Source organism: Squalius cephalus (genome assembly GCF_949319135.1).
Source record: "Squalius cephalus genome assembly, chromosome: 7".
NCBI classification, from domain to species: Eukaryota; Metazoa; Chordata; class Actinopteri; order Cypriniformes; family Leuciscidae; genus Squalius; species Squalius cephalus.
The window spans coordinates 7,327,060-7,341,549 of NC_137128.1; the positions used below are offsets into that span (position 1 = coordinate 7,327,060).

The 14,490-nt window shown below is 39.5% G+C and overlaps 2 protein-coding genes across 2 annotated transcripts in view; one reads left to right on the forward strand and one right to left on the reverse strand.

Annotated features, from left to right (window-relative positions):
• Nucleotides 1–14,490, forward strand: part of LOC307161679 (uncharacterized protein) — a 396,018-nt gene that overhangs the window by 262,692 nt on the left and 118,836 nt on the right. The window lies entirely within an intron of this gene.
• Nucleotides 1–14,490, reverse strand: part of LOC307161665 (uncharacterized protein) — a 54,260-nt gene that overhangs the window by 13,200 nt on the left and 26,570 nt on the right. The window contains exons 2-3 of the mRNA XM_079876536.1: nucleotides 13,943–14,070; nucleotides 10,142–12,053 (exon numbers count right to left, since the gene is read on the reverse strand). Coding sequence (XP_079732662.1) covers nucleotides 10,142–12,053; nucleotides 13,943–14,000 — 1,970 coding nt within the window. The 5' untranslated portion in view covers nucleotides 14,001–14,070. The remainder of the gene's footprint in view (nucleotides 1–10,141; nucleotides 12,054–13,942; nucleotides 14,071–14,490) is intronic.

Consider the following 14,490-nt stretch of genomic DNA (forward strand, 5'->3'; position numbering starts at 1 on the left):
GGTAGTCCCGGAGGTACCAACCAACCAAACGCAATGTAAAGGTGGGTACTACCCAGAACCCACTAGGCCGTAGGCCTAGAGTGACAGGGACTGTCGTTGGTTTGTGCAGTGGTCCCAACAATTAACTTTTGCGTTGGCGTAGAGGCTGGCACTCCGAGGCACCGGATTGCTGATGTCACTACTGCGTGCCGCGGCCAGTGGCAGAGACAGGAGAAACTCAAGAGTCACCTGCACGGTCAGAGTCGGTAACGTCAGTCGGCCAACTCGCCCACAGAGGTCCGACAGGGGCTCCCACAGTCCACTGCAGGTGCTGAGAGTCTTGCCTATATGACACACAAGATGGAGTGGACAGAGTAGCTTAAAGTGAATTTAAGATTTCTGGCTCACACCAAATTGAGTTATGTGGAAAATAGGACAAAAGTCAGGTGGGCCTGCGAAAGGTAAAAATGAAAACAATAATAATACAAATAACAAAGAAAAAAAAAAAAACTTTGAAGAAAGAAAGGAAATCAAAGTAACCTGGAAGAGGGTGTGGTGGACTGCTGCAGTGGGTTACTTAGGCCTCAAGGGGGCGTCTCTCTGTGGTGCACCCTAATTGTTTGACACAATTTAAAATCTTTAATTCAACATTGGTTCAAGATCACATCCAACTAAGCCTGTGGAAGAGTCACAAGTGAATTAGAATTGATTTCGTATAATAATCACAATAACTGAAGTTATTAAATTTAGTCACTCTATAAATTTGTAGCAGGCAGATAGCTGCTTGAGACAGGCTCGGCCACCAGAGGGCGGTGTCCTTCTCAGGGCTTAAGATGACTGGGATGTGAAAATGGAAGTAACCAAATTAAATTAAGTTTAAATTTCACCTCAAATCTAAATTTCCTTGGAGAGAAAAGTTTGGTTGTCTTAGAGAAATAGAAAGATTTAACAAAAATTAATAAAACAAAAATAAAATAATCACTATAACATCGAATTTGTTATTAGATGATTATTGAATGGGAATAAAACCAAACAGAATCACTGAGGCAGATTTAGAACTGGAAACAGCAGAGTAGAGTGACTAGAGAGGAGGAGGGATAGTTGACCCGGAGGGGCGTGGCCACGAGGGGCGCTGTTCGCTTCCGGGTGAGCTATCAGTGCTTTTGGATCGAGACACTCTATAACTTCCGGTTCCCTTTCTGGGAAGTTAAAATTCACCATAAAATGTCTCAGTCCAAAATAAAAGGGTTGTTTTAACGAACTTAGCGTGCTGTAAATACAAATATGTATTTAAACAACTTCTTAGATACTTACGACCGTCAATTTTGAATCACCAACAATCAGGGCGGAAGGAATAACGACCAACAGGTCTTTACCTGTGGTTGACCACACGGTGGCAGTGTTACGCTAACGCGGAACGCGTCACCGGGGCGGTAATTTGAGACGTATCAGAAATTACACTTTGCAAACGTGCAGGCCTTCGCACGCACCAAACAACGCTGCAAAATAAATTCTTTAAAGACCACGGCCGGTCTTTGCAAACATAAAACAACACTTCAAATCAAAAGTTCGCGGCGGAACTGTTTCTGGTCTTTATAGACGCTTGAACGGGGTTTTCCTTCTGGTTAGCTAGACCAATGCGTTAACCCGTATTTTATCGTTACTTAACGACATACAATAGAATATATATTCTTTTCTGACCGGAGTAGCTACTTACTTATTGCTCTCGGGATTTACAGAAATACCGGTAATAATGCCTGAGGGACTCCTCTGTTCCCATACAGGTCTCAATACAGAATTACATGTAAGGTCACAATAAAAAGAGGATTTTTTTTTTTTTCTCTAATTCTGGACTCGCAACAACACTGTAAATACTGCAGTTTTCCTTCACAACCAGACGTGCTGGCGGGTTATGGCTTTTCGCCCTTTGATCAGTTTTCGAGTCGACTTATTCAGTAATGCAATACTTATTCAATAACGTTATAAGATTCAAACGCGCACAAAATCATTAAACTTTTGAAAAAATCACACATGAATACAAACTTGCACAATCTGTATCAAACTGAGTATGAGAGTGCCCGCATTCTCCACCAATAAATATGTAACAACAATGACTTATGTTAGGGAATTAATTAGCTCAAATTAGCATTAATGTGACTATGCATATGTTGCTTACATGAATTAAAGAATTACCAAATAGGGAATTGGTCAAAACCTCGGCTTATATCAGAGGTTACACAATCGCTTGTAGTACTCACTGATATAGACGGGTAGAATATGTTCAATTTGGGGAAATTTTAGATACAAGTTGAAGAATGTTCATTTATTGTACGAACTGTATGTCCAGCACACAAAATGTACAATATCTGAACGGAAATCTCACGTCTTTAACACTGATAGACAATTTATTCTCTGTGGCCACAAGAAAATAAAGATCTTAGTGTTTTAGACCATTTGAGATTTCTTTCAATAGTAAAATTTATCGTAGAGCGTTAAGAGGTAAAGATCTGCACTACTCAGGGACTCAGTATTGAAACAAACAGGCAAACTTAATTCAAATGATTTAACAAAGTTTATTCAAACGAGCTACTGGTTACATGTACTAATTTTCAATCACATAGGAGTAAATATGCATAAACAAAACAATATACGATCGCAAATAGGGAATACAACAAAATAAACGTAAGATAAAAAGGTTAGAGTAGGGGAAGGAAGAAGGGAGAATATAAGAGAGAGAGAGAGAATTTTAAGAAAGGGTTTTGTGTGTGTACACTGAGAGCGTGGTAAGGAGAGGTGTGTGTGTGTGTGTATGTGTGTGTGTAGGAGCACGCCTTTAGCAGCACGTGGCCGTGTGTTTATGTCTAGGAGACACGTGAAGAGGTGGGCGTGTATGTGTGTGTGTAGGTGCAGATGTGTGCGTCGAAGAGTGTGTAAGTGTGAGTAAAGAGAAATGAGAGATAGGTAGAGACAGTTCAGTCAGTCACAACAAGACCCCAATAGGCACAGCAATATTAGACACTTTAAACAGCACTTCAGGTTGGAAATTTAAGGTCTACGTTACGTCTGAGTTGTAGATCGGCCCTCTTTGTGTGGTCTCGTCTGTGTTGGACGGAAGCGGAGTCACGTGATCACAGCGTCTAGTTGCTATAGCGACTTGAAGCGAGCGGAACTCAGCAAAATGATCTTTAGCTTTAAGTTGGTATCTTGGGTTGGTTGAAGGAGACTATCAAAACTGAAGTAAGGTAGTTTGAAGAAAATAAAACTTGGAAGAAAAATGAAAATAAACGCGAACGAAGCTTCCAAGGATGGAAGAAGGCGTGTCGTCTCTCTCTCTCTCTGGCGATGTGCACTGAGATCAGAGAAGCGCGGCATTTTGAAGGGGTTAAGCCCAGCCTCTTTTAGGTGCATGACCCAATCGCCTGGAAGGGCGATTGTGACTACCTCCTGACGTTTTGTGGAGGCTCACGCCCCTTCCTAATAGTTAAGGAGAAGCTAAATTTGTTCCTATCGTTAATAACACTGGATTTAATAAAATTATGCGTCTTCGGAGATTTTGGGTTAAAGATTCCACACCGTTGGGATTTATGGAACACAATGATACCACGAATGGTATCTCTATGACATAGTCACCCGCGGATGCCTGATTTTTCGCGATTATAGTCACATCAAATGGATTACAAATCAATAAAACTATATAGGCATAATATTTGGGACAAAGGGATCATGCATACATCAAGAGAATACATTTTAAACATTTCACAAGATGATTTTGATTCACACGTGGTAGGATCTGTGTGTGTTTCCTTGTGTGTGTGTGCTGGAAGAGTCACTGAAGGTTCATCCTGCTGCGTTGAACTTTTGTCCCCGAGCACGGGGTGAGAGAGTCTAGGTGTGTGCGTGTTAATTGGTCTGATTAGATTAGCGGTCGAACAGAGTCTGGTTGTTTTCTTACGTGTTGCCTGAGGGTCTACATGTAAATGAATGTCTGACAGAGAGTCCCTAGGGTCCTCTTGAGATTGCTTTTATTGGTCAGGGGGGATTGCTCTTGGTGATCAGCGGATGTTCGCGGAGCCATAAACTAGAAGTCAGCAGTAAGGGATCTCTGTTTTCAGATAGATAGTTAATGATTTAGGTCATTCGTAGGCGCCGTTGGGTCTGGGGTCCAGGAAGGAAGGATCTTAAGACAATAGAGGTGTTTGTGGATTAGGACACCAATGATTTAATTAGGTCTCAGAGCAAAAGGGGATTTGAAGACAGGCTAATTTCAGTAAATTAACATATAGAGAGATAGAGCTGGTGATCTGACCATCTGATGTGCGTTACAGTTTTATGCCTAATTTTTCTTGCATGCACATTAAGGAAATTATATTTTATTTAAAAACAATTGTTTCAAAAGTTAATGCACTTTAAAAAGTTAATTCCATTTTAATTACAGATCCGATGCCTGATTTGGTTTATATTTTCTTATTGCGCTCGCTTGAGCCCTCTTTCTGCTTGCGCTCTTTTCCTGTAACATTAAGTATTGCCTTTAGAATAAGAATAGAATTAGAATTTTGCCGATATTTAAGAAATAAATTCGAATTTTGCTTTTCAGCCGTTTTGTCAGCCCTAGTAGTTTTATGAAAACAGAAACTGTAACTAATGTGACAGATTGTTTTACAGAGGTGTTCTAATCTTTTCATTGCACTGTATAAAAAGCTGACCAACCAATAAGTTATGTGCTTTTGGTCACATGTCCAGAGCCACTGCTCTTACATAAAACTACCACTTGGTGGCTCACTAACAGACTGTGTTACTGATAGCAAATAAAGCCCAAAGTATACTTCCGTTTTTTTTTTTTTTATGCGCACGCTAGCTTTAGCACAGTCAAACGCCTTTCTAACATCAGGAAGGAAAGCATTCCTGATGTAGCAGTTGATTTTTAGTGATTTGTTTTATTGTTTATATCTGTTTATTATTATTATTATTATGTGAAATTATTATTTTATTATTATGTGCATTTACATATTTGTATTTTATTTCTATTTTGTTTGACTATTGTCCATGTGTCAAGTTTTAGTGACATCACATAGGGGTGGGGGAGGGGAAGGGAAAACGTGTTTAATAAACAAAATAACTTTTTGGAAATAAAGATGCTGTTTGCACCAAAGCAAATACAAAAATATGAACTGCTGTTTGAAAACATTGTTTGATGATTTATCTACACCCTAACAAGTCAAGAGTCAAAACACACAACAGACCAAATCATATGTGAAAATCATATTTATGTTGGTTGAACACAGGTTTATAGATACCAGTCAACCAACAAATCTTTTTTGCACACAAGTTTTAGTGGCACGACACAATCCGTTGGCACATGCCACAAGTTTTAGTGGCACATGAAACAATCTGTCGGCACATGGCACAAGACTTAGTGGCACAAGAAACAATCTGTCGGCACATGGCACAAGATTTAGTGGCACATGAAACAATCCGTCGGCACATGGCACAAGATTTAGTGGCACATGAATCTATCCATCGGCACATGGCACAAGAAACAATCTGTCGGCACATGGCACAAGATTTAGTGGCACATTAACCCTCTGGGGTCTAAGGTGTTTTTGGGGTCCTTGAGATGTTCTGACATGCCCTGACATTTTTGCTTTTTTCAGTTGCTTATAAACATATTAATGGCAAAGGTGTAAATTCACTCTATATAGCACAAACAGGGCTACCATCATATGTGAGCACCATGCATGTACATGTTTGTATTTTTGAGAAAATAATGTTTATGCATGGTTATTGAAAAAACTAAAAACTAAAGTTTCTGAAATAAGGCCATAAAACACATTCTAAATATGTGTCAATAAGACTTTTGACTAATGGATGTCATCGCCTAGAGTTTTTTCTTCAAAATGATGTGAAAATTATCCTGCCTAATCATTCACATAACACAATGCATTGATTTAAATTTTGCAAAACACTTTCTGTCTGGAAAGGCAATATGCGGAGTGGGCGTCAACGATGCATATTTAGTGGTTCGCACCTGGAGACAATGGGGCCCACATACTTAATGAGCCATTCATTCAGGTGTGTCACAAGAAAGAATGCAAGAGCAACAGTTGGAAGCATCTCGTGTTTTTTTTATTTTTCCACAAATTGTGCTTGCAAATTGGCCTATAATATCAAAAGGAAAACATGTCTAGTAATTGTGCAGTTAATTCTCATACTGTATTTTCAGTTTTGGAATATTTATCCTCCCCAAATTTGTCACTAATAAAACACAATAAAAAATTATTTAAAGAAAAGGCTTATATTTACCTTTTATTAGTTTGTTTACATCTACCTTGTATTTTTTTTTTATTAAAAAGGTTACAATTACAACAACAATTCAAGTGTAATCTTTCTTTGTAAAAACTAAAGTATACATTTTATCATACATATTTCAAAGTTAAGGATTCATTACTTGAATATAGCCTAGGCTACATTGGAATAAACACTATAACATATTATTTGATTATTTTTGACAAAACATACTATATTTAACATATGAGCAAAAATTGGCAAACAAAAGCTTATTTGAGGTGGCAGATATTTTACAGTAAAAATGTATAATCTATCCAAAACTAATCAATGAAATGTTGTCTTTCATATGTCTGTAACATAGTAACTTTCGTTTTTATTATAAGAAATATACATGTTAATTTGCAGTTTAATACGTTGCTTATACAAATACATTTTATTTCAACATATTTCACTCGATTTTTACTCAGTAGCCTATAGCAATACAGTTTGCTAAAAGCGAAACATTCACAGACAGAAACGATTCAAATTCAAACCGTCTTTTGCCAGTTGTGGTAAACAGCGGCATCTCTGCCGTTCATTCATTCATTCATGCACAGATACGCGCCGCACTTGAGAATGAAAAAAAAACTTACTACATTATTCCATAGCCTCGGATCTGTTGCTCCTCGTACTTCTGAGGTAAATTTTCCATTATAGTATTATTCCTCACAGCGCTGCGAGACTGTGTAAACAAGTACAATGATCTGATGTGTTTTCTCGAGCTGATGTGGGCGTTCACAGTTTGCGTGGATTGCCTCAGACATTTGCGTTTGAATAGCGCGCGCTCTCCGTGGGCGGGGTCACATTACATCTGAATGAGCTCTAATTAGCTCGACTGGAATCGCTCTCTTTTAATGCAGATTTCACAAGATGAGAATATTTGTTTTTTATATAAATTACTTCATTTAAAAGAAGAGAATTCAAGCTTCATGCCTGTGTGTCTGTATGTCTGTTTGACTGAGTATTCGCTGAGTTATGGTTCATTTTCGGACGCGTTTCAGAATGGACTACACTGACAGAGAGAAGGCAGAACTCGCAACATGTTTATTTTTCTTTATTTGGCGAAAAGCACAACACTTTGTTTTTATTGTGAGTATACACAAAAATAATACACACTTAACAGGATCGAGTGATGTATAACACAAGCATATAAGATAAAAAGTAATATTTTATTTTATTTATTTGTTTTCACTGATAAGGAAAAAAACGAGCCTATCGCGCCTGCGCGATAGCCGACCTCAGGGGGTTAATCTATCCATCGGCACATGGCACAAGATTTAGTGGCACAAGATTTAGTGGCACAAGAAACAATCTGTCGGCACATGGCACAAGATTTAGTGGCACATGAATCTATCCATCGGCACATGGCACAAGATTTAGTGGCACATGAAACAATCTGTCGGCACATGGCACAAGACTTAGTGGCACAAGAAACAATCCGTCGGCACATGGCACAAGAAACAATCTGTCGGCACATGGCACAAGATTTAGTGGCACATGAAACAATCCGTCGGCACATGGCACAAGATTTAGTGGCACAAGAAACAATCCGTCGGCACATGGCCCAAGATTTAGTGGCACATGAATCTATCCATCGGCACATGGCACAAGAAACAATCTGTTGGCACATGGCACAAGATTTAGTGGCACATTAATCTATCCGTCGGCACATGGCACAAGATTTAGTGGCACAAGAAACAATCCGTCGGCACATGGCACAAGTTTTAGGGGCACATGACGCTATCCGTCGGCACTGGGGGTGCAAAGGTTCACATTGCTCACCGTTCGGTTTGTATTACGGTGTTAGGTTCACGGTTTCGGTACAGTAAATTATGTGCTATGTTCTGGGGGGAAAAAAAGACTACTGTCAAAAAAAAAAAAACCTGAAAAAATAATCTTACTACAAGCAATAGCACAAACACAATTGAGCAAAGATACTTATAAAATAAACAGGGCTTTTCAGGATTTTCAGGTAGATCTAACATTAGCTTTCAGGTACAGAAATGTAATAAAGTACTCAAATGAAAAATAACTGCATATTTCACTGTATAAATTGAAGATGAATCCTTATTAGTTACAAAAGCTATTCAATCAAGAGCAGTGAGTGATTTCCTTGTCTTTTGTTGTTTTATTAATATGAAAAACACAGACAGCAGGAATATTAGGCTGCTGTCCCTTTAAGGCATAGGCTAATACATGGATCCAGGACACTGATACTGATACACATGCATTGTCTTTCTCGACGGTTTACGTTCACTTAAGACACAACAGACTGTGTTTGCTAGAATACTTGCCAAGACAGGCATGTTGACATAGGCCTAATTTGTGTGTGAATTTGTCCGTTCAAGCGCAAGACTTGAAAGAAAACTCAATATTTGCGCGCTGTCTGAGATGGGGCTTCCCGTGTGCGTGCTTCAGATGAGTTCACACACAATTCTTCTCACACACGTGCAAGTTATATTTCGGCTTAAATGAGTTTAGTTTACACACAGATAGTAACGTGCTGTTCTGGTCTTACCTGTGCTCGCACACTATCAACACCTGAGTGATGACGGCTTAAATGACTGATCGTATTAGAGTGTGCAGCACTCCTATTGAACAAAGTTTACAAAGAATGAACGGTTTATTCACGTTTTTGATCATCGCTGTTGTAACGTATTGGAAAGCCAGAATGCGTAACCATCAACAGAAGCCTACATTATCCGAACTCTGTCTGTTTTACGTGTAATTTTCAACAAACCATAATAAAGATGCGTCATCAGAATGGGGGCCGATCCGTGAGTGGATTTTTTACAGAGAACCATTGCAACCCTACCACACACAAGCTATAGGTGGATAAGAGAGAGAGATAGAGCCAATTTAATGGATGGGGATTATCAGGAGACCATGATTGATAATGTAGCCTAACTAATGGAGGGAATTTGGCAGGGACACCGGGGTTACACTCCTACTCTTTACTAGAATTGCCATGAGACTTTTAATGACCTTGATTTAAGTGTGGGGACACAACAAGCTGACGTCAAAGAAATAGCGGAATTGAAAGCTAACTGTGTTGTCGCCTCTCATGGCCAACATGTTGGCCAAAAAACACACGCTTAAACACACCAAAAGGACTACAGCTGGCTGTCAACTTGCAGGTGCGTTCATGTAAGGAAGTAGCTCTCTATATTAGCTGGTGTCTATTTTCGTCAATCAAAACACGAAACCAAAACTAGGACTGCAGATACACAAACCGTAAACTCAGCAGCATTTGCTTACCATAATCATGCCGATCACTTTCTTCATTCCACTCATATTATTACTATGAAAATATTTGAGCGATGGGATACTCAGGTAAGATGATGTAAAATTATAACAGCCTTCTATCTGCACCGTTTGCTCGCTGTTTTGCTATTATGGACTCATTCACTTAATTGAGCAGCCAATCGGAGCTCTCTCTCACTGACAGGCCGACGTTGATGATTATACATGCCGAATCAGCCGAAAAAACCCTAGACTAGAGCCAACGGTGCAGAAAAACCTAAATCCGGCTTGTGTGTCCTGGGCTAAACGTCTCATCTGAAGGACAGAGCTTGTTTCAGTATAATGTCTCGGTCAATATACTGAGCCGTTAGGACCCGAAAAGACCACAGGGTGAGCAGCGCCCCCTGCTGGCCTCACTAACACCTCTTCCAGCAGCAGCCCAGTTTTAACAGGAGTCTCCCATCCAGGTACTGACCAGACTCAACACTGCTTAGCTTCAGTGGGCGACCAGCCTTGGGCTACAGGCTGATTTGTCTGTGCCTAACTTACACATAAGAGAATTTGTTTGCTCAGCACATAAAGATGAACTACTAACCGTGATCTCAGACTGCGGTGATGTGGTTTCTCCACCTCATGGATCTTCATGTGAAGCTTCAGGCGAGTTTTAATAGTGAAACTCTTTCCGCACTGATCACACGTGTGCAGCTTCTCTCTGCTGTGGATCCTCTCATGTGTTTTCAGATTTGTTGACTGACTGAATCTCTTGTCGCAGTGTGAACACTTGTAAGGTTTCTCTCCAGTGTGAATTCTCTGGTGTAATTTTAAATGGTTTGCTGAAATAAAAGTCTTCTCACACTCAAAGCACATGTACTCTCTCACACCAGAGTGTATTTTCTCATGTATTTGTAAACTTTGCCGCAATGAAAAACTCTTTCCACAAACTGAACATGTATGTGGCTTCTCCCTCGTATGAACTACCAGGTGTGCCTTCAGGACTGATGCCCTAACAAAATTTTTGCCACATTGCTCACATGTGAACGGCTTCTCTCCGGTGTGGATTCTCATGTGTCGCTTAAGATTATCTTTGTGTAGGAAACTCTTTTCACACTGATCACATGCGAACAACTTCTCTCCTGTGTGGATCATCATGTGACTCTTAAGGTTTGCTGGTCGGATGAAACTCTTCCCACACCGATCGCATACATGCGGCTTCTCTCCAGTGTGAAGTCTCATGTGAACCTCTCGACTATGTTTGCGTCTGAAACTCTTTCCACATTGATCACAAGTGAACGGCTTCTCACCCCTGTGGATCATCATGTGTTCTTTAAGGACCATTGATCGGGTGAAATTCTTCCCACATTGATCACACTTAAATGGCTTCTCTCCCGTATGAACTTTCATGTGAGAATCAAGACTTTGTTTGTGTGTGAAATAGTTTCCACATTGTTCGCATACATACGGCTTCACTCCAGTGTGGATCCTCATGTGCCCCGTAAGACCTGATTGTTGTGTGAAACTCTTCCCACATTGATCACATGTGTACGGCTTCTCTCCAGTATGAATTCTCATGTGAACATGAAGACACTGTTTGTGTGAGAAACTTTTTTCACACTGATCACACGTAAACAGCTTCTCTCTGGTATGAACTCTTGCGTGAATTTCAAGACCTTGTTTTTTTGAGAATCTCTTCCCGCACTGATCACATGAGAACGGCTTCTCTCCTGTGTGGATCCTCATGTGAATATTTAGTTGACGTTTCCTTGAGAAACTCTTCCCACACTGATCGCAAGTGAACGGCTTCTCACCCCTGTGGACCATCATGTGTTCTTTAAGGTTTCTTAATCGAGTGAAACGCTTCCCACATTGATCACACTTGAAAGGCTTCTCTCCAGTATGAACTTTCATGTGAGAATCAAGAGTTTGTTTCTGTGTGAAATAGTTTCCACATTGTTCGCATACATACGGCTTCTCTCCAGTGTGGATCCTCATGTGCTTCGTAAGACCTGGTTTTTGTGCGAAACTCTTCCCACATTGATCACATGCGTACGGCTTCACTCCAGTATGAATTCTCATGTGAGCATGAAGATGTTGGATGCTAGAGAATCTCTTTTCACACTGATCACACTTGAACGGCTTCTCTCCTGTATGAACTCTTATGTGAATTTCAAGACCTCCTTTGTATGAGAATCTCTTCCCGCACTGATCACATGAGAACGGCTTCTCTCCTGTGTGGATCCTCATGTGAAGCTTTAGTCTATGGTTCCTTGAGAAACTAATCCCACACTGATCACAAGTAAACGGCTTCTCTCCTCTGTGGATCCTCATGTGAATCTCTAGACTATATTTCCTTGAAAAACTCTTCCCACAATGAGTGCAGGTGAAAGATTTCTTGGCGCTCGTTTTCTTTAAAAATTTCTTTTTAGTCTTTGATCGACTCAACTGTTTTTCTCCAGGTTTGACATGATGTCCCTCCTCGACTTCACTCTCCTCGTTCTCTTCCATCAGGTCTGAAATGAAAGAGAAAATGTCCTTTTCAGTACATCAAAACAATTCAAAAAGAGGATCATGAAGTAAAAGGACATAAAAGTGAGCCCTGATGTAACAAAGTAGACAACTGCTATAAAATGTTGTGATCAGGGAGGTTTCCTCTGAGGAGGCATGGAAGGCAGTGTCTCCTCAAAAAAACTAGATGAGAAAATAATAGATATTACAAAAAATAAAAACGCAAATATTAAAAAATGTGACATTAAAAAGTGTAAAAATTCACTTGTTTTTAAAAAGTCCAACAGTGACACCAGCAGGTGAAGTTACAGCAGGACTAAAACAGAACAAAAACAGTCAATATTGCATCTAAAATGTACGTAACTTGTAAATGTAAGTATGACTTAATTTCAACAGTTGTATGGAATCAATTAGCGATCCACATTTTTTCACTTCCGATCCGATCCCGATACCTGAATTTGGATATCGGCCGATGCCGATACTATTCCGATACTGCTGTGTTTGCTTTAATATTATTATTATCATTATTGTTTATTTTATATGATGCTGAAATAAACTTCTCTCAACAGGCAAGTATGATATGTATGTATGTATGTATGTATGTATGTATGTATGTATGTATGTCCCAAAAGGCAACTTGAGGTAAGTATAAGGTCAGAAAAGGAAGTCAGAAAAACAGGAAATCCTGTTAAAGGTGCAGTGTGTGATTTTTAGCGGCATCTAGTGGTGAGATTTGCGAATTGCAAACACACAGTCACTCATGGCCATCCCTCAAATTGCAAACTCGAAGGAGAAGCTACGGTGGCCGACGTAGGATCGGAAGATGTCGTCGTCTGAGTCAGCAGAGAGTAGCAAGTCAAGCAATTAAATTATATTTACTTAAAGGGATACTTCACCTCTGGAAAGATGAATGTGTATTTAAAATAGGTCATTTATGTAGAAGAAATGTGAAGAATTTTTTTAATTTGGAGCTTTCTAGCCTGAGAAAAGCCAGAAAATGTATTTTTGGCTCATGTGGATGAAAGACAACAACTCCCAGAATGCACTTGGAATGCCCTAGGAGGCCACACCTACTGGTAAGAGAGCACAGTTTAAAACAAGGTTAGGCTACCAGTGAGTCTCCGTGACGAGTCTGCCTGGGATTTCGGGATCGCCCAAAATGTCCGGGATTCGGCTTTTGCGTCTACAGTCGCCATTCATCACGTTTACTGTGGCGAGCGGGAGCGTGTCTCATAACTCTGTGTCTCATTGAGCCGCGCCTCCGTTCAGGAAATCCATTCCACAGTTTGCAGCCAGCTAGCAGACAAGCCGGCGGGCCGGGAATCACTTTTGGAGTCATGTCAGCAGACAACGTTAGAGTGCAGACATGACTCATGGATATCGGATATCTCCGCAGGTTGGATCGGGAAAATCCTATACGTGAATTACGCTGGTATCGGTCCCGATACCGAAACTGGATCGGATCGGCCCCATCCCTAGAATCAATGTCTAGTTGATCCATGTTGGTCTAGTTGATAATGTTCAATCATGCTAGTAATCTTTTTTTGTTATTGATGTTCTAATCAGGCTACTTGTCTGGTCGGGCAAATAAATTTCTCGATTTCTTGTCCCTTCAAAAAATCCACAAAAAAATATTACTCCTCTCTATATAAATTTGACATTAAGCATATGAGAAGCTATCAATATATCTCCATACCTTAAAATAATGTTTAGTTTGATGTGAACAATTAAATATGAACCTCCCTTTACAGACCATTTGTTGAAAACAAACAAGAACATTTTTGTACCATTTGATAGTTTAACTAGCCTATTTATCTAAATGTGATGAAGTGTTTGAAGCTGTATAACATGAATGTTTTTCAGCATCACGATTGAATGAAGAATAAACACCAACCTCTTTGTTCTTCAGTATCTTCAGTGCGTTTCATTCTGCAGGGTTCTGGATCACTCATGTTCTTTAATAAACTCGGTCTTTGAAGATTTCAGCTTGATGGCAATATTCCAGGAAATATTGGTGAATTGCTGTGGGAGAAGCTTCATTAATTATGTGATTGCCATAGGATCATTAATGATGTAAATGATTAATGATATACAGTCAGATATCAAGAAATATAGAATTGAATACAAGTAATGTAATATCAATTCTTGCAAATATAAATAATGGTAAGAAAAACAGTTGAAAGCTTAAACAGAAATACATGTAGGCTACATATCATCAGCATAATAAATGAGGTGACAACAGGAAGTTATTGATGTGAAATAAAGGGTCTTTTCAGCAGATCTGTTAATATTGATAAGCCTCAGACTATCAACACTCATTCAACAAGCCATTCAGGATAATCAGCAGATCATCTCACTTCATGATAATATATATTACCCTATACTACATTATAGTATAATATTAACCCTAACCAGATTATTTGAGTAAGGATATGTTAAAAG